At 36.2% G+C, this 20,263-nt stretch overlaps 1 protein-coding gene and 1 pseudogene across 6 annotated transcripts in view; both read right to left on the reverse strand.

Annotated features, from left to right (window-relative positions):
• The window catches only part of CNOT4 (CCR4-NOT transcription complex subunit 4), a 120,313-nt gene that overhangs the window by 33,606 nt on the left and 66,444 nt on the right, over nt 1-20,263 (reverse strand). For 3 of the 6 annotated variants that reach the window (XM_006186098.2, XM_006186100.2, XM_006186102.2), the window contains exons 5-7: nt 20,137-20,238; nt 19,286-19,411; nt 16,410-16,534 (exon numbers count right to left, since the gene is read on the reverse strand). In XM_006186098.2, the coding sequence (XP_006186160.1) occupies nt 16,410-16,534; nt 19,286-19,411; nt 20,137-20,238 (353 nt within the window). Of the gene's footprint in view, nt 1-16,400; nt 16,535-19,285; nt 19,412-20,136; nt 20,239-20,263 lie in introns of all 6 variants that reach the window. The other 3 variants (XM_006186097.2, XM_006186099.2, XM_006186101.3) reach the window with 1 other exon arrangement.
• LOC116664817 lies at nt 3,960-9,947 on the reverse strand (annotated as a pseudogene).

The raw sequence follows: 20,263 nt of genomic DNA on the forward strand, positions 1-20,263 counted from the left end.
AATTGATGGATCATATGGTTAAATCTACTTTTAATTTTTAAAAGGAACTTCTATACTATCTTCCATAGTGGCTGTACCATTTTACATTCTCATCAATAGTACACAAGGGCTCCAATTTCCCCACATTCTTTCAAATACCTGTTCTCTGCTTTTTTGATGGTAGTTATGTGGGTGTGAGGAAGCATCTCATTGCAGTTTTGAGTTGCATATCCCTGATGATTGAAAATAGGCGTACAAGATGTTGAACATCTTTTTATATGCTTATTGGCCATTCATATATCTTATCTGGAGAAATGTCTTTTCAAGTCCTTTGCCCATTTTTGAATTGGGTTATTTGACTTTTTTGTTGTTGAGTTTTAAGAGTTTTCTACACATTCTGGTTAATAATCCTTTATCAGATATATGATTTGCAAACACTTTCTCCCATCCTGTGGATTGTGGAGAGTGTCTTTTGATTCAGTTTTTTAAAATTTTCATGAAGTCCAACTTGTCTATTTTTTCTTTTGTTACTTGTACCTTTGATGTCATATCTAAGAAATCACTGCCAAATTCAATGGCATGAAGCTTTTGTCCTTTGTTTTCTTTTAAGGGTCTTTTTTAATTTTTTTTTTTTTTGAGAGGGGGTTGTTTTAGGTCTTAAATTTAGGTCATTGATCCACTCTGAATTAAGTTTTGAATATAGGTGTTAGGTAGGGATCCAACTTCATTCTTCTGCATGTGGATATCCAGTTTCCCCAGCACCATTTGTTGAAAAGATTGTCCTTTCCCCATTAAATGGACTGGTCTTGGCATCCTTATCAAAAATCATTTGGCCACGTAAGTGACAGTTTATTTATGGGCTCTCTAGTCTATCTCATTGGTCTATATGTCTATCTCTATGTCAATATCACACTGGTTTTGGAAGTTTTCAAAATCAGGAAGTATGTGTCCTCCAGTTTTGTCTTCTTTTTCAAGATTATTTTGGCTATTCAGGTCCTTTGAGATTTTTCAGATGGGTTTTTTTTTTATCTGCAAAAAAATATCTTTTTTTTTTTTACATGAATGGGACTGAAGTGTAGATTGCTTTGGGTTGAATTGACATTCTAAATCTTTCAATCCATGGACACAGGATGCGTTTTCACTTATTTATGGTCTTCTTTAATTTCTTTCAGCAATGTTTCAGTTTTCTTGTACAAGTCTTACTTCCTTGGTTAATTCCTGTTTTACTCTTTTGATCCTATTGTGAATGAAATTGTTTTTATAATTTGCTTTTCAGTTTGTTCACTGTTCACATGAACACAGAAATGCAAATTAATTTTGTGCATTGACTTTATATCCTGCTACATTGCTAAATTCACTTATTAGTTCTAACAGGTGTGTGTGCATGTCTAACCTTTAGAATTTTCTACACATAAAACCATATAATTTGCAAAAAGAGATAACTTTACTTATTCTTTTCCAATTTAAATACCTCTTCTTTTTCATGGCTAATTGCTATAGCTAGAACATCCAACAATGTATTGAACTGAAGTAGTTAAAGTGAAAAAGTGAGTATCCTTGCCTTGTTTCTCATCTTAGAGAAAAAGGTTTCAGTCTTTCACCATTGAGTACAATGTTCACTGTGGCTTTTCATATGTGGCTTTTACTGTGCTGAAGTAGCTTCTGCTATTCCTAGGTTGTTTCTGTCATGAAAGGTACTTAAATTTGTCAAATGCTTCTTCTGCATCAAGACAATCGTGGTTTTTACCCTACAGTCTGTTGATGTAGCACAGTGCATTGCTTAAGTTTCATACATTAGACCTTCCTTGCACTCTAGGGAGAAATCACACTTGATTATGGTGCATAATCCTTTTAATGTGCTGAATTCTGTTTGCTAGTCTGCTGAGAATACGTGCACCAATGCTCATTAGGGGTCTGAAGTTTTCTTATAGTGCCTTAGGCTTTGGTATCAGGATAATGTTGGCTGGATAGAATGAGTAAGGAAGCATTTCCCTCTCTTCAATTTTTGGGAGAAGTCTGTGAAAGATTGGTATTCATTCTTCTTTAAATATCTGATAGAATTCACCTGTGAAGCTATTAGGTCCAGGACTTTTCTTTGTTAGATTTCTGATTACTAGTTCGATCTAACCGGCTAAAAGTCTATTCATGTTTTCTATTTCTTTGTGACATAGTCTTGGTAGAGTTTGTGTTTCTGGGTATTTGTCCATTTCATCTAGGTTATCCAATTTGTTGGCATACAACTGTTTATAGTACTCTCTTTAATCCTTTTTATTTCTGTAGAATTTGTAGTAGTAAGATTCACATTTTAATTTTTTATGTTACTAATTTGAGACTTCTTTCTTAATCCATCTAGCTAAAGGTTCGTCAATCTTGCTGATTTTTTTGAAGAATCAACTTTTGGTTTCACTGATTTTCTCTGTTGTTTTGCTATTCTCTACTTCATTTATCTGTGCTCTAATCTTTATTATTTCCTTCCTTCTGCTAGCTTTGGGTTAACTTGTTCTTTTTTTAGTTCCTTAGGTTGTCAAGTTAAGATTGTTGACTTGGGATAATTCTTATTGTTTTATATTGTAAGCATGCATTGCTATAGTTTCCCCTTAGCACCACTTTTGCTGCTTTCCATAAGTTTTGAGATGTTTTCATTTTCATTCATCTGAAGTATTTTCTAATTTCCCTGTGATTTTCTTCTTCGATCCACTAAGTTGTTTAAAAGTGTTGTTTAATTTCCACAATTTTCTGAATTTTCCATTTCCTTTTGTTAAAGATTTCTAACTTCATCCTGTTGTGGTCAGAAAAGACATTTGGTATGATACTCATGTTTTAAAACCTACTGAGACTTAATCTGTGGCCTACCATATAGTCTATCTAGGAAAATGTCCCATGTGCACTTAAGAAGAATGTGAGTTATTATTGTTGGGTACAATGTTCTGTACATGCCTGCTGGATCTACTTAGTTTATTGTGTTGTTTAAATCCTCTCCCTATCTTCTCACAATAATTCTATCCATTATTGTGAGTAGGTTACTGAAGTCTGCAACTATTACTGCAGAATTATTTCTCCCTTTAGTTTTGTCAGTTTTTACTTCATATATTTTGATGGTCATTAGGTATGTAAATGTTTATTACTGTTCTATCTTCTCGCTGTATTGAAACTTTTATTAATATATAATGTCCTTCTTTGTCTCTTGTAATCGTTTTTGATTTAAAGCCTGTTTTGTCTGATACTAGTATAGCCACCCCTGATCTTTTTTGATTCCTCTTAGGTAGTATCTCTTCTCATTCTTTCACTTTCAACCTGTTTGTTGGGTCTACTGTTAGTCTCTTGTACAGTATATAGTGGGATCATGAATTTTTATCCATTCTGCCAATCTGTCTTTTGACTGGAGAAATGAATCCATTTACATTTAACATACTCAGTGATAAGGAGTCATCACGCTATTTGTCTTCTATATGCCTTATAGCTTTTCCTCCTTCATTTCTTGTATTACTGTCTTCTTTTGTGTTTAGTTCATCTTTTTGCAGTGAAATTGTTTACTTACTTTCTCATTTCCTTTTGCATATTTTCTAGAGCTCTTTGTTATCATGGGGATTACATTTAATGTTCTAAAGTTACAACAGTCTAACATAAATTTATACTAATTTAACTTCAATAACATACAAAATAGCTCCATCCCTACCTCTTTTGGTTGTGATGTCACAGAATTACACCTTATACACTGTTTGCCCCAAAACATAAACTAATAATTCTTTTAAATGCAGTTTCTTAAATTATGTAGAAAACAAGATTTGGAGGTATAAACCAAAGTTATAGTAATACTAGCTTTTACACTAACGTACTGGACCTTAAACGTACATCTCTTAAATCACACGGCATAGTTACAAACCATTGTTACAATAACACTCGCTTTCATAATTGTTCATTTATTTACCTTTATTAAGATCTTTATTTCTCATACAGCTTTGGGTTACTGGCTACTATTGTCCTTTCATTTCATCTCGCAGAACTCCCTTGAGCATTTCTTGCAGGGAAGGTCTAAAGGTCCTGAACTCCCTCAGCTTTTGTCTATTTGAGAATGTCCTAATTTCTCCCTCACTCTTTGAGGACAGTTTTGCTAGATAGAAGAGTTCTGACTGGTAGGTTTTTTTTTTTTTTTTCCTTCCCCTCCTCCTTTTAGCACTTTGAATATATCAGCCCATTGGCCTCCAAAGTTTCTAATGAAAAAAATCTGCTGATATTCTTACTGAAGGGCCCTTCTATGTGATGATTTGCTTCTCTTGCTGCTTGCAAGATTCTCTCCTTTGTCCTTCTGTGTTTGATTATAATGTGTCTCAGTATGGGTCTCTGAATTCACCTTAATTAGAATTTGTTAAGCGTCTTCGATGTTTATATTCCTGTCTTTCAGCAAATTTGGGAAGTTTCAGCCATTGTCTCCTTAAATATTCTCTCGGCACCATTCTCTCTCTCCTCCTGCTAGAACTCTGATAATGTATATGCTGGTCCACTTGATGGTGTCCCACAGGTCACCTTTCCTCCATCATTTTTACTGTGTGTGTGTGTGTTCCTCAGACTAGCCGATTTCCATTGCCTAATCTTCAAGTTTGCTGATCCTTCTGCATGCTCAAGCCTGACTTCTAAGCTCCAGAATTTCTTTTTAGCTTCCTTTTAGATTTTCTACCTTTTATTGATATTGCCATTTTGTTCACACATCACTTTCTTGACTTTATCCACATCTTCCTTTAATTCTTTAAGAATCCTCAAGAGAAGTTGTTTCAAAGACTCTGTCTAGTGTATCTATTATTAGGCCTTTTTCCAGGGACAGTTTCTGTTGATTTATTATTTTCTTTTGAATAAACTACATTTTTCTGTTTCTTTGTATCCCTTCTGATTTTTTTGTTTAACGCTGGCCATTTGAATTTATCTAGTAACGTGGTACCTCTGGAAATCAGATTCTTCCCCTTCCCCAGTGTTGCTCTGTTTATTATTATTTTTTGATTGTTGTATGCTGTCTCTGTGCCAAGGATCAGCCCTGGGTATAAACTTAAGGTCTTCTCAGGTCTTTTCTGAGCCTTTCCTAGATATGCAGAGTTACTTTCTGATTTTCGCAGTATATGTAGTTATTTTTGAGTGTCCTAGTCTTTAATGTCTGGCTCCTTAAATGGGAAAAAGTAAAATTTAAAGTGGCGTGGCAAAAGGATGTCAGTCCTTTAAATTCCCTGGAAATGACTTCAGCCAGAGGGGAAAGGACTTGCAACTAACGGGGGCAGTACAACAATGACTGCCTGCCTCTTCATCTGTACCTGTGATCAGGAGTAATCAGCAGAACAGAGATCCTCAATATTTTGAGGACAGGGTCCTTTTTGCCCACCCTGTCTCCCATAAGCTGTGAGTAAACTGCTTCAGGAACATGTACCTAGCAGCCTGCCATGTGGCTGGAGGGCAGGGGATCAGTAACTGCTACTGTGCTAAGAGCTAAAATTGACCAAATTTAACTGCCAAGTCTTTCCCTGAAAATTGCAAGCCTTCAAAAGACTGCAGAATTCCGTAACAGTTACATCAGACAGATTCTACAAGTGTTGCCCAGGAGGGTAGACAGATTCCTGGTGCCTCTACTCTGCCATGTTCCCCAAACTTGCACTATTCTTATAATACAGGAATAAGAGCTTGAAGTTGAGAGGAAGCATAGTCATAGAAACAGAAGGATGAAAGCAAGATATTACAAAGGAAGAACTGCAGTGTCTTGATCTTGGTTCACTTCCTTGACCACCACCATTGAAAAACACTGAATAACAATTTTCAGTATAGATGAGATCAGTCTTGCTAATGTTGAGGGCAATAAATGAAAATATTACAGCATTGAGATAAATCTTGAGAGTGTTTCTGGATTACAACTAATTAGAGTATTATACCATCTTGTCTACCACTACAACTGCAGTTTCATAAACAATGATCATTAACACTTAACTCTTTATCTGGAAGGTTTTATCAAAGATTTCTAGATCAAAATTTCTAGATAGGTGCCATCAATCCAAAGACAGCTGCTGAAAAATCAGGATCAGAGCAAGATATTAGCAGCTGATGCTCCCCTCACTTTTAGAATATTCTTTAACTTATTTTAAGAACAATTAACAAATTCAAGTAATAATAAATGAAAGGTTTAGGAATAAGGATATAACTAGAAAGTTTTATCTCCTATGCGGGCTATAAAGGTCAAGTATAGTTAAACCTGCCATTGTGCAACTATCAGTGCAAAAATGGAAAATAAAGGTGGGAGAGTCCCTACAAATGCATGTGTACACTCAAGAGAAAGAAAAAGTGTATTCTGAAAGTCTAACTGCAAAAAATGTGAACTCCTTGGACTCTGTGGCTGAACAGAAAACAGATATCCCAGAGCTACCAGTAACAGGTCAGAGTTCTCACAACTCCCCTGGCATCAGGTGTGTCTAACCTTCTCCATCAAGACCTGGGTTTGCTTAAGCTGCAGCCATATTAACAAATTTGTTGTTTTACATTCAACATCCATCCACCTATTACCATGCCAAGAAGGTTAAGGAAACAAAACTTCAATAATTATCACATTTACTAATGAAGAAAGAGGCCTACTCTATAAATGAACTATTCTCTGGTCAAGAACTGCCAAGCCCCAGTGATATCAGATGAAAGAAGATTGGGTATACTAAAATAAACTGCACAGGGCTTTTTAATTTAAAAATCAACAAACAAACAAACAATCTACAGGCTTTCTCCCCCTCCTCCCCCTGAGGTCAGCACAAAGTTTATTAGTCACTTCTGCTCAGAAGGGCCCCTTTCTGAAAAGGACTATTTCTCTAATGTTCCAGGCAGGAAAAAGTCACATCTACAGAGGGCCCCACTTTCATTGCATCTCAAGTTACACTAAAAGCACACCTTCAGAGGAATGGCAGCTACTTCCTGGGGTTCCCAGGGAATGGCTCTAGAATAGGCTCTAGTTGTAGTTTTGGTTCCAGGTTTGGTTCTGGCATTCTTTGTGATACTCTGCCTAGTGTGGGCTCCAGTGCTGGGCCCAGATCCAGCCCTGCCCAAGTAGTGGCTCTAACTCCAGGCCTGGCTTTGGCCCTCATGCCAGCCTGGGCTCCAGCTCTGATGACTCCAGTTCTGGCTCCAGTAGTTTTCTTCAGCTCATCCACCTGTCTGTTAGAAATGACAATGAGCCTATGTTTCAGGCATCTCCTCTGTTCCTGAAGATCAACTTTTTCCTGGTAGTAGCAGCCAAAAGCCCCATCCCTGGGGATTCCAGGCCAGAGGAAGTATAGCAGGTTCTCAGGTAAGTGTTCCTCAGTAAGCAGCTGGTAGTGGTGGATGACTTCAGCACCTTCTTGGTGCAGGGCTGCACAGGGGAGATGAGCACCATTATCCACCCAGAAGCAGCTAATGTTCCCTCTTCCAATGACTCACTGAAGAGTAGTAGAAAGGTACCAGAGATGGTCTTCAGCAGCTGGCATTTCTGACTCCAGCTCATATAGCCCATGATGCGGCATGATATAGCCCATGATGTGGCCATCATGCCAGAGATCCTTCAGGTGGTCATGTTCCAGGTCCAGAATTTTATAGGGCCATGTCCAGAATGGTGGCTTATCTCGAGGGCTCTCTTGCTTACTGAAGTCAGCCCAGGACAACAATGCACCCTCAATTTTAGAGTTCTGCCCAAAAAGCTTGTCCCTCAACATGCTCAGCTGCACCAGGTCGAGGCCTTGGCCAAAGTAGGAGAAATGCCAATTTAGAACAGAACCTAGCAAGCTCCAGGATTCTGGGGTTTTGTTTTTTTGTGGGGAGGGCAGAGGATGGGGGACTGGCAAAGAACTGCTGAATCTGGGGATGTGAGCCCAGTAGACTGCACCACAGAACCAAGGATCAGGCAATAAAGAGTAGGTTCATGTTAGAAATAAGCACCATAGAGAGGGTGTTTGTTTTCAGCTCCTGCTTCAGATCCTGGTAGGAATATCTGACCATGAAGCTGATAATGTACAGTTCTTGTCATGTCCAGCAGTCCTCTATTGTTGCCCTTTCCAGAACCATCTGAACACTGCTCCACCAGAGTCAGATAGCCCAAGTTCCAAATTAAACCCTGAATCTGTCTCTTCTTGGGGGTCACATTTTTTCTGGTTTGAAGTCAGAATGTTGAACTTTTAGAAACTTTGCACAGTTGGCCCTCCACATCCATGAGTTCCACACCTGCAGATTCAACCAACTGTGCATCAAAAGTATGTGGGGGAAAAATTTCCAGAAAGTTCCAAACAGCAAAAATTGAATTTTTCTTGTGCCAGCAACTATTTACATAGTATTAACATCTTACTTACATTGTATTACGTATCATAAGTACTCCAGAGGTGATTTAAACTATATGGGAGGATATGTAAAGGTTATATACAAATACTACACCATATTACATAACGGACTTGAGCATCTGAGGATTTTGGTATCCTAAGGGGTTCTTGGAACCAATCCCCATGGATACTGAAGGACACTTCAATTAAGGAAGATTACAGTCAGTGGCAACTTCTGCAGTCAGTAACCCAATGCCTTCCTGGAATCTCAGCAGCCTTATTTGGACGGTGAAATTCCTCTCAGTGTTGAGGATAAGGGGTCAGCGGGGAGTTTGGGACATGAAGGGCTGGGTTTCTATCACAAGGGCTTTGTGGAACAGACCTGACAGCAACGCTGTGTATGGGGCCTTCCAGAGGTCCACCCTTTGGTCAGAAAGGTTGTCCTAATAGCTAACCAGGTGACTCGATCCCTTCAGCTCCTTCAGCAGATGATGCAAGTGAAACAACTGCTTTGCTCCAGTTGTTTCAACCCATGGTCCAGGGAGCTCCAATTCAGGTGCTGTGTTCCTGGACTTTCCATGCCTCTAACTTTGGCAGCAGTACCTCAGCTGGCGTAGTTAACTGGCCTAGCAAAGCTGTGGAGGGATCCAGCACCTCTTTTGTCCTTTTGTCCAGTTCATTGAGAGTTTCCTGCAAAAGCTGTGGTTTGTTGGGGGTCCAAAGAGGGTGTCTTCACTGGGGTCTGGATCTTATTATCTGAAGCAGAAGACATCCTGCTGGTCTTTCAGCTGGTTGATGGATTTTACCAGCTTCTCCATCATAGCCCCTTAATTCCAGGGTCCAGGACTCAATCTCATGGTGCTGGCTTTTCAAAGGTGCTATGAGGTTTGCCTCTCCTTGCTCCGACTGAGCCCTCTGAGCCTGGATCAGAATTAAAGAGATCAAAGATGTCTCAGCCAATTAGGTAGGGCCTCAAGGAAAGGCCTGAACGTTCCAACAGAATCTTTGCAAGTTGTGCTGTAGCAACAAACACGCAAGGTCCTGGCTGCAGCAGCCACTCTCATTATTCATTTGGTTTAAGAAGTGGAAGAACAGTATCTTAGCCTTGGAATCATTGTTGTCCAGTAATAACATGGAGAGAAGGAGAAATCAAGATACCGGAACCACACAGGACCAAAAAGCACTGGACTCAAGTGGGACTGAGAAATTATAATAGGTAGTTAGGTCCCAACATAATCAAACTGTGATTTCCAGAAGGCAATGCTGTGTGTGTAAATTCCCGGACATAAAAATTTATAAACATATAATGTTTTCATATAAACAGTCTCACTAAATTTTTTAAGTTATAGTCATAAATAGTCCTGAAATCTATGGTGAAATTATAGATTTCTCAGGAGTAAATCCTTTCCAATTAACCCAACAGTTGGAATCCAGTGCTATGAAGCTTTTCAAAATATTAATATTTATATTTATTTGTTTAAAGTACTAAGATTCTGTCCTTGGAGATTGATTCAATTAGTTTAAATTGAGACACCTGATATCTGATGATCACTGCACTAATGGAAATGAAGAGGAACAGTGAAAAGGCATCAGGTCTCCTCAAAGCCTCTGAAATTACTAGACTTTAGAGCCAGAAGGAATCATTAATATCAGATTTAAATACTCTGTTTTACAGATAAACCAGAATTCACAACTATCTGACACAGCTGTGCCGCTGTCTGGATCTTCAGATGCTCAGCCAACTTTGCTAGCTCACAACTGCCCCAAAGGCAGTTCTTAGAGTTTTACTTCCTTGGTGGTGATGCCAACCAAATTCCTGAAAACAGACTCTTGGCTACTTTCTAAAATTTGCAACATAAAATAAATAGTTACATAGTAGAAGCATCAAAGAAAAAATTATTTTCCAGAACTTGGAGTGGGATAGAAAAAATATTCAGACAGTCTAGTTTCCTTGTTTATCACATTCAAAAGATAAAATCAGTATTTGTGGGTATACGAATTTTTGTTGCATTTTGAACATATAGTAAATTTTGAGACAGATGTCAATATAGTGGACATTTCCAAGTTTCTGTCATGTTACTATATACACAACTACACATTCACAATGCTCCTAAAAAGTCCCACATTCATTGAGAATAATTCATTTTAATTTTCACACTTGCCAGTCTTAAACAACTGAGATAGTTTGATACTGCAAATGACAAATTTAAGTTATAGACAGGAAGCTTGCTTTTATAGAATTTATTTTGATACAGTCTTCAATATACATTAACATTTAAAGTATCACTTTGCTGCTAAAATACAGCCACATCTTAAGTAATGTGACACAATTAACATGGCAAGAAAAAAAAATCCCTCAATAAACCTGGACTGATTGTAGTTGGCAAGTATGATTTTAATTGGAATTTTCTTGTAACTCCAGGGCATATCAAATATGAATGAAAATATTTTGATTAGTAAGCACAAAAATTTAATTATCCTTAATATTAAAACTGAAAGATAAGGCATCCACCATCCTAAACATATCATAGATGTGGCAAGCTTTCAAAACCAGCAAGCAAAATCTCTACCTATTCATTTTAATTTTGTATTTCAGTAATAAAGTCTGATCTTAAAAGATACTAAATTGAATTTAAACATACAATTGCTCACTTGATGTGCCTTTTCTTCTATTCTAAGAAATAAGGGCACCAAAAACTCTATCTCTAACTCCTCTCCATCCCATACCCTTCCCTCCCTCTCTACACCCTCTCACTCCTTACACCCATCCTCTAGAAAAAATACCAGTGGCTTTCTATTTTGAAAATATTCTGCTTAGGTGGAGCAAGATATCAGAGCAGACTTACTAGTTTTCTAGTACGTATGTGCACATGTGTAGTAACTTTTTATGTACAAATACAACATGGGAGTAAAATTTCTTAAGAGAAATAGGAAAGATTCTGAGAAATAAGTTCAGAAAAATCTTATAATGCATGAATTTTAATGTAATATCCAATTTTAGCAAACCTTACCAACTCATTAACTTAATTTAGTAATAGCTCTTAGTTTTATGCAAAAACATAAGTAGAGAACTGCAAATCACTTATCTTTTACAAATGACAGAATGCCTCTCTGGGGAAACATTTTACAAAAAAAGGGTACACCACCTTTCATGGCACTTGTCCATACTGATAATTACTGTGTTATACTGCTCCTGAAGTCACCTCTATAGGCATGAGCATACACTAGTAATTTGTAACTATTTTTAGGTCATGGATCCTCCCTCCAGAAAAAAACGTACATACACACACAACTTTACATAAAATTTGAGTTCACATATATCCAGAAGCCTATACATGGTTTAACAAGCTCTACTTGAGACTTTTTTGGGGGGAGGGGTAATTAGTTTTATTTGTTTTTATTTATTTTTTTTAATGGAAGTACTGGAGATTGAACCCAGGATATTGTGCATGCTAGGCAGACACTCTACCACTGAGCTATACCCTCCCCCTTACTTGAGACTATTTTGACTCTGGATTGTACTTTTTTCTAAATCTCTGGAGTTTACCAAATGATGTCAGGACAGGAGAACAGGATTCACACAGTGACTACTCCCATTCCGCCAAATAAATAGGGCACTCCACTACGCCCTCGGTATATCAGAGCTTATATTTGATTTTCAATAGAGACATAGCTGTGTATTTTTAAAAGATGTACATTTTCCTTCAATGTGAAAAAAACTGACAAATTCCTATAGAAATTCTTCTTTCATTTCTTTCACTTATCCTCTACTGCCACCAATCTGTGGTTTAGAGAAGGTTTTGCTTAAAACTTCCTTGGAATTTATAGTACGTTCACTACATGTATCCTGAGGTAATAAGCCTTAAGTACCAGAAATCTTCAAGGTCAAACAACACACAGTTATCACACAGTTTCATTTAACTGAATTCGTTTGATTCATGTTAGAGTTCTTAATTAGTGTCAGAGTGTTAAAGTATTTTACCTCTTCTAGACTAAGCAATGGCAGAGTGGGAGAATGACCTTAGGCTTAAGAGTGACAGAGATTTTTGGCCAAAATCCGGTCTATCATTTATTTGTGTAGGATACTAGTAAATTACCTAAACTCTCTGAGACTTGGTTTTCTTGCCAGTAGTAAGATAACAATGATATCTACCACACAGGACTACTGCGGAGATTAAATGAACACAGAAGACACCAAACTTTTGTTCAACCATCTTTCCACCTAAGTCTAGGTGGCTTATTTGACTGAGCCACAATATCAAGTAATAATCATAACCTGTCCCCTCAAATACTTGTAGGTAGGCCTACTCACTGTCCTGGGCATACAGCAGCCCATCTAGCTACTATCATTTCTTTTTTGGCCTTCAGTTGGTGCACAAATAGTGTCTCAATCTAAATAAAGGCATTTCAAAGCCCCAAACTTAAAAACAAAACATCCAGTCCTTAAGCATCACTGCTGCATGACTACCTTACTCCCTACTCTCATCATTTGAATTCATTATCTCAAAGTAACTTATTAATATAGAAAACTAGCATATCTACAGTCAATAATCAATCTGACCGATATACTTTCAAACTCTTAATAATGGAGGGCAGCAATTGGCATATACCTTCTAACTTACTCATTTAAGTGAGCTAGGAAGAAGACTTATTGCAGAAAATTCGCTATCTGACATTAATGTGTATCAGGGGACCATGTCAAGGTTCAGTGAGGATTAGCAGCTACGGTACTCTTAATATCTGCACTCTGACTTCATTAGAAATGAGAAAACTACATTTTAAATTTAATGTCAATCTATAAGGTTCCAAGTTTTGCCTTCTTGCCATTTTTCTAAAATTGCTACTTACTACACAAGAATGCCAAGAAAAGAGGAAGAGGAACCATTCTTTTTCTTTTTTCCCTAGAAAGTTTAATTCTCAACTTATCCTGAATAAGAAAAATGTTCTCTCTTGGACAAGACCACATAAGAGTTATGCTGGTCATCATCCTAACTTGGCAGGTCTTCCCTGTGGGAAGAAGAAAACTTATCTACAAATTCATCCCTACTACTGTACCCTGTATAGTGGCAATGTAAAAATGGAGACCAAAGCAGACCTTCAATATTACTGACAATCAAATGACTCTCTTGCAGGGGTTGGAAAGAAAGCAAGCTATAGGAGCTTGCAAACAAACAAACAAATTCTCTGTATCTTGGGCCATCCATTGCCTTTAATAAATTTTAGGAACTTGTGTTAAATAAACAAAAAAATAACCGTTCTCCCTCCCCAATCATGTACTTATGCCAAACATGGTAACCATGTGAAAATTTATTTTAGTTCCAGCTGAAGTTCAGTAGTGCTGGCTTTAGGCAAAGTTATTAAATGAGTATAATGCCCTTCTTCTTCTTTTTTTCCTCTATAACTTGTGGCTGCTATGACACTCCTCTCCTATTACTGAAACAGTTATAAATGTGCTCTACCTATACTTTATATGAAGGCAAAGTCAATAAAATACTAGTAAATCCATTAAAACCTGATCACAAAAAATAGTTAAAGAAAGCTAATAACTTGTTAGAATGCTGAAAATTCCGATTTTCACTTCCAATCTAAAGAAATTAAGCTCAGTAAGTTAAAAATAACCAGGTATTTTTGCATTGTGACTAAAAATTTATCTCAAATAAATGGTCAAAATCATATGAAAGAGCGACTAAAACAATGGAGATATCTGTAAAAGTAATGAGACAAGGATGCCTGCCTGCTAGCACTACTTTCTAATACTGTTCTTTAATTTTTAGCCTAGGGATTCTCAAACAGAAAGAGGGAGACCCAATATAAAAAAGGGAAGAAACAAAACGAAAATCTTTCCTGAGAGACACAAAAGACTTAAATAGAGAGAAATACCACGCTAATGGTTGAGAGGATTCAGTGTTATAATGTAGAGTATGAATTCTTCCCAAATTGATCTATAAATTCGAGTACTTTGAAACAAATAGACTTGGTCAACTAATTGGGGAAAGCTGGATCTAAATACTGCACACAAAACACTTGTATACATCAATAAAACATGGCAAAGAGATGTGAATTCACATTGTATCAGAAGTCTACTATATTAATCAAACATAAAAATGAGAGGTTTTTTATCAAGTTGGCAAATGTGCAGGAAAAAACACTCAATTCAAGGAAATACGTACTCATAATCATTGACTCAGCGGTTCTAAGAGCATCAAAACTATAACCAAGATGTTTGTATGAAAAAAGTGTTCATCACAGTGTTACAAATAATAGCACCAAAATGATAATAACATAATCACTAGCAGGAGACTGTTTAATAAATTTGAAATTCTCACATATAAGGAATACTACACAGTCAAAAAATTATGTTTTCATAACATGGGAAAATATTCATAATCATTGGAGTATTAAGTTTTAAAATGTAACAAACCAATGTATTTTGTGTATATACACTCACAGGAAGGAAAAGGACCACAAGGAAATATACACTGCAAGGAAGATACATCAAATCATTTTCAGTGAAAACGTCTGAGTATTGACATCACATACAATATTTACTTTCTTTTATATGCTTTTATATATTTTTCAGATTTCCTTCAATAGAAACATATTACTTCTATATTCTGGAAAAAACAAATACTATCTCAAAGAGATCATCTAAATTTTACATTTCTGCTCTGAATTCTCTAGGGGCTATAACCCCAGAATATGATTTTAAATAGAATGACAATGGTAATTTTTAATGGTAATAAAGATGTGCATTTAAAAGCATCTGAAATAAATTTTTACTACAATAACCCCATTCTTATACAATGCACTACAGAGTTAAGCAATTGGTGAGGTAAGTAATAGCATAGGTTCATATCAAATAAATATACAAGGGTAGGTACAGAAAGATCAATGAAAAGGGTCAAAGCTTACCAACCCAAAAAGGTTTCTTCTGGACTTAGCTTTTATTCTTAGCTTTGATAAAACAAATTTCACATAGTTTACTATATAGTAATTTTATGTTTTGCTCTGTGTCCTCTTATGTATTTATATACACGTGTGTGTGTGCGTGTGTGTGTGTGTGTGTATAAACAAGAAGTATTTAAACTTGAATAGCCTTATAAGTAATCTTTACTATCAAAGTGAATAAACTTTACAAGGACTTCAAGAATTTAAATACAACACGTTTTTGAAGAAATTGACTCTGACAACAATCCATGTAGTTATTATTAGCTGTGTTTGAAAATGGCCCTTATGTTATTTTAGTGCTAAATAGGCATTACAACATGTAATACCCAGACATTTAAAACATCACTTAAAGAAATTTAACTCTGGAATAATTTTTTAAAAATAAAACCAATCTAATTATGGCTATTTACTTTAAATGAATTACCTTTACAAAAGTTAAACTTACCAAACTTAGAAAAAAAAAATCCTAACACATCAAACTTAAGGACCATTCAGAATAAAGTATAATCCCCAAATTATCATTTTTATTAGTCATACCATTTTTTGACAGGCCATAACCAAATACAGTCCCAAATGTGAAGATCACCATATCAGAATGAGACTCAATACATAAGATTGTAAGTTTGTTTAAACATCAAGAGCATATAGGTCTACATAGAAACAAGCTGTCTCCTAAGATGAGTAAGATCTGAATATGGGATACTGTTCTCGCTCAGAGGATATAAGAATTCAGTGATTCCTGAGACTAAACAACCATGGATAACTGTATGCCCAACACAAAATGCTTCAGATAACTCCCACTTTCCCTTTTACAGTATTTTCCCCCTCATTATATCAGAAGAGAAACCTTAATGAGGTAACAAGAGCCTTTTAACAACCCACATCCCCTTAATTTCCATTTTATCAAGGAGAGTGTTCCCACGGCTCAGGGTAGTCTGCAAATCAATGCCAAGGGGAAGCATCAAGAGGCTCATCTGAAGTATTACCAGGGAGCAGCAGGCAGCAAATATTCAAACCCAGAAATTGTGACTCAACATTTCCTATATAGTACAACAACTCTGCACAAAGGATAGACACTGTCAAGAAGAACTCTGCCTGAAAAAGATGTAGAATGAAGAGAAGATTGACAGACATGAAGATAAGGTATCTGATTATACTAATATCGGTACTTACGTATCATACCTCTGCAGTGGTGTTACTTTGTTCTTATTCTTATCAACTGAACCCGTAGACAGTTGAAGAAAATTGGGGTTTAATTTATATAATTCTTGAAGTAGCTTCTGTTCATATTCTTGGTGTTTACCCGCCTAATGGAAGAAGAAATTAAAACTGCAGTGGGATTCGCAAAGTGGCTGGTATAAAATACTGACGTACTTTCTGAATTATTAAAGACTAAGGGTTTTTCATGGTGTCAGAGGAACCTGTAAGGAAGACATCATACAACTTCCAAACCAATGAAAGTTCTTCCAACAAAACTACATGAGACATACTTCATTAATTAAGGCATTTCATCAACCACTTTACGTGGAGAAAAGCATATTAACAGACAACTTCTTTGCTAGCTCAAAAAACTAGAGGGTCCCTTTTAAACCTACTTTCCCATCTTTCATGTAAGAATTAAGTCTTCTAATAGGTCATTACAGAATTTTCTGAAGATCATTGAAAATCAATGTCTGTTTTTAAGAGATTAGCACTGTAAGTAATACACAGATGAAGAGTTTTATTATATTTTACATTATCTTAACACTAAGTAACAATTACATTAATTTGTTTCTACATAAAAATGAATGTATTTTAAACTCTAGCCCAGAGGTTGGCAATTTACAGCCAGCCACTTTGCTTTTATAAATAAAGTTTTACTGAAACAGTCAAGCTCAGTCATTTACATGTTATCTATAGCTGCTTTCATGCTACAATAGCAAAGCTGAGTAGTTGCTGCAGAGATCAGGTGCCCAGAAAGCCTAAAACATTGGCAAACTTTTTCTGCGAAGGGCCAGTTAGTAAATCTCTGCTCTATACACAAAAAACACAGCTCTGTATTTACTGGAGTTGATAGCTGTCTGTCAGAAAGCAGTGTCAGAAATGTTACAGAACAAATCCATCAAAGACTGACAGTGAAGTCACATACGAAAATGGTCAAATACAAAAACAAACTACAATGAAATTACTTCAAGTAAACTGTTTGCTTGTATTTCGTGACTACAATGCCATTTTTACTTACCTTTCAATGTTGTTAATTACTATAAAACTGTGGTCTAAATAGACGTTATGGGAAAACCAAAAGCAAAACAGATCAAAACAAAAACAAAACAGTAAAAACAAGCAAGGGCAATATCATCTAATCAAACACAATTATATCATATACATTGCACAATGCATCGTTCCCTGTTCTGAGAGGGCTCTTGCCTATTCAATTGAATCTGTAAATATTTCATATGGTACTAAATTTTGAGTTATGTAGTAACAAGGAAAGATCTTCCGGTTTTTGCCATGATATAATTTGTTCAAATTTCCTTCCTACATTGAGGAAGTGCTTTAACAAAGAAACCTCTTTTCAAAGTAATTTTAAACTCATATAAAAAAGAGTGAGATGAATTCAGGACAATAATATGAAATGAATTTTAAATTATTAAGAGAAAATACTGCTAGATGTGGGTTTTATATCTTAAAGACATGGTAAGTCTTGAAAATTCTTTCTGCAATCAATACTTGAGGAGACACTACGGCTTTGGCTTTGGTTAGCCACAAAGAGCTCAATCTGGTATTCAAATGATTCAACAGGGGCAGTTTACAGACAGGTTAAATCTCATTACAAGTAAGTTCTAAGAGACCATCCATTTTCTTTTTCTGTTCAATAATACTTAAAGTGAGATCAACTGCAGCTCAGAAATTCTTTGACAGAGATTTTCATTGTAATAGTACCCATGAGTGAAGCATAGTCCCCACTAGTCAAAATTCAGCTTGAAATGATTCAACCTTAAATTTCATCCAAGAAAGTTTCACCCAAAAGAAGAAAAAAATCAAGAAGCACTTAGGGAATAAGCAAGAAAAAAGTCACCTGTCCCAATTAATTATCAGAGAGAACTTATTTAACACTGTTTTGGGATCATAAAGAAAATACACACTGTCAAGAAATCACAATGTATTTATTATAATGGGATTTAATCTGCAGTAACTCCAAGTCAAAAAAAGTAGTATTTCATTTTATTTAACAATTGGCTCTGAAAGGAGCCCCTCCTAGACTCTCTCTAGTTTGACCTAGAGAACGAAAGGTAGCAATCAGTCAATGCCCCCCACCTTCTAAATGAGAAGTGTTCCTGCAAAAGTCCACAGCAACAATCTGAAGTCCTCATCTATAATAGGGAAGTGCAGCATTGTGCTTTGGTATAATCCTCATTTAGTATGCTGTATGGTCAACATTTTTACTTGTAAAGGCATGTTTATACTATAAATTGAAAGGAGACAGGAGAACAGGAAATGTAAAAAAATAACAGAGGATAATAAGCCTTCAATTCACCCTTTACAGGATACTGACTTAGTGAACACTTTCATGGGGAGAATCATTTAATAAAAATGTTAGCTTATCTGCAACATTTGATACAGTATTATTTTCTAGCATGTTCTGTAAAGAGTAGAGACTGGGCGGGGTGGGGATGGGACCTCATAATTACGACATCCCACTTAGCTTTCATTTTGCTGACATTCCCCCCAAAGTAGCATTTACCAAAATACTTTCCTTGGTCAATTAAGTTCTGGTTCTACATCCCCCTCCGGGATATGTATTAGCATATTAAAGACTCTGAGAAGTACAGCTGGAAAAAAAGAAAAACCCTATTTTCTTCATTAATCTAGCATTTTCAAACTTAGTGGAACACAGATCCATTTTTATTATAATAATATCCTGCAGAACTGACATTTCATGGAACACTGTTTGGAAAATGCTACTTTAAAGTAATACCAGTTAAAAAATAATAATAAAATCCCTAGATCTCAATTTTCACCTATAAAGAAAAATACTTCCTTTTCTACAAAGTTGATAATCCACATTACTTTACTACCTGCATTTCCTCTTTTGTGAAGCTGGCCGCCTCGTCCCCCAATTCATGTAGGTACATGCAGTCAGGCTTTGGACACTGCATATTCTTTAAGAAGTAACTGCAATATTTTGTTGTACCTAGAGATGCCTGCAGGAAGAGGAGAGGAGGGGAGGGGAAAAAAGACCCAAAATGTGAGCTGGCACCACAATGATACTTTCCATGTTTAGTGTTTTCATTTCGCCTAAAATGAGGCACAGACACAACAAAATAAGAAATGTGCCTAGTAATACTAGAGAACTTAACTATTATTAGCAAGATTTATTTAAAATGAGGATCATTTGAAAGAACTAAAAAAAAAAAACTCAGCCTATGGTTTCCAGAACTTGAGCACCCAAATCATTTCCCTAGAGACTGGAAGAGTAGACAGCAAAGCCTGTTCTATGATGTAAGTGGTTAGGCACAAAAGAAGGCAAATTCCTTACTCTAATTATGCCGTCCTTCTTCCATTTACTTAAAGCATTGCTTGGTGGGACACTCAAACCTAAACTGATCAATGCCCAGATATTTAAGGACAACAAATCAGAACCATTATCCATTTCTGACAGGAATAATAAATCCATTTTCACAAAATATATATAAATATAGGAGATTTTTAAAAGCTTATCTCCTAATAATAAATGTGTTTATTTCTATCTGGCAAAACAGACCTCTACATAGGTCAGTTATAAACAAGGTAGCTGATGTCTAAGACGCAACCTTCAAATAAAATTTCCTTCATGTAATACATAAATGCTAGGCTCTCCTCTACTTCTACAGTTCATCCTTTCCCCTTTGAAAAAAAAAAAAAAAAAAGTCAAGAGGACCATTATTACCTTAAGTGTTCTGCCATCTACCACCACATTGTTGACACACTGTATGGCTCTGAGAGCATCTTCTGACCGGATATAGGTTACATAAGCACTGGCACTTGGACCCTAAAGTGAAAACCCACTGTTATTA

Source organism: Camelus ferus, chromosome 7, assembly GCF_009834535.1.
Source record: "Camelus ferus isolate YT-003-E chromosome 7, BCGSAC_Cfer_1.0, whole genome shotgun sequence".
NCBI classification, from domain to species: Eukaryota; Metazoa; Chordata; class Mammalia; order Artiodactyla; family Camelidae; genus Camelus; species Camelus ferus.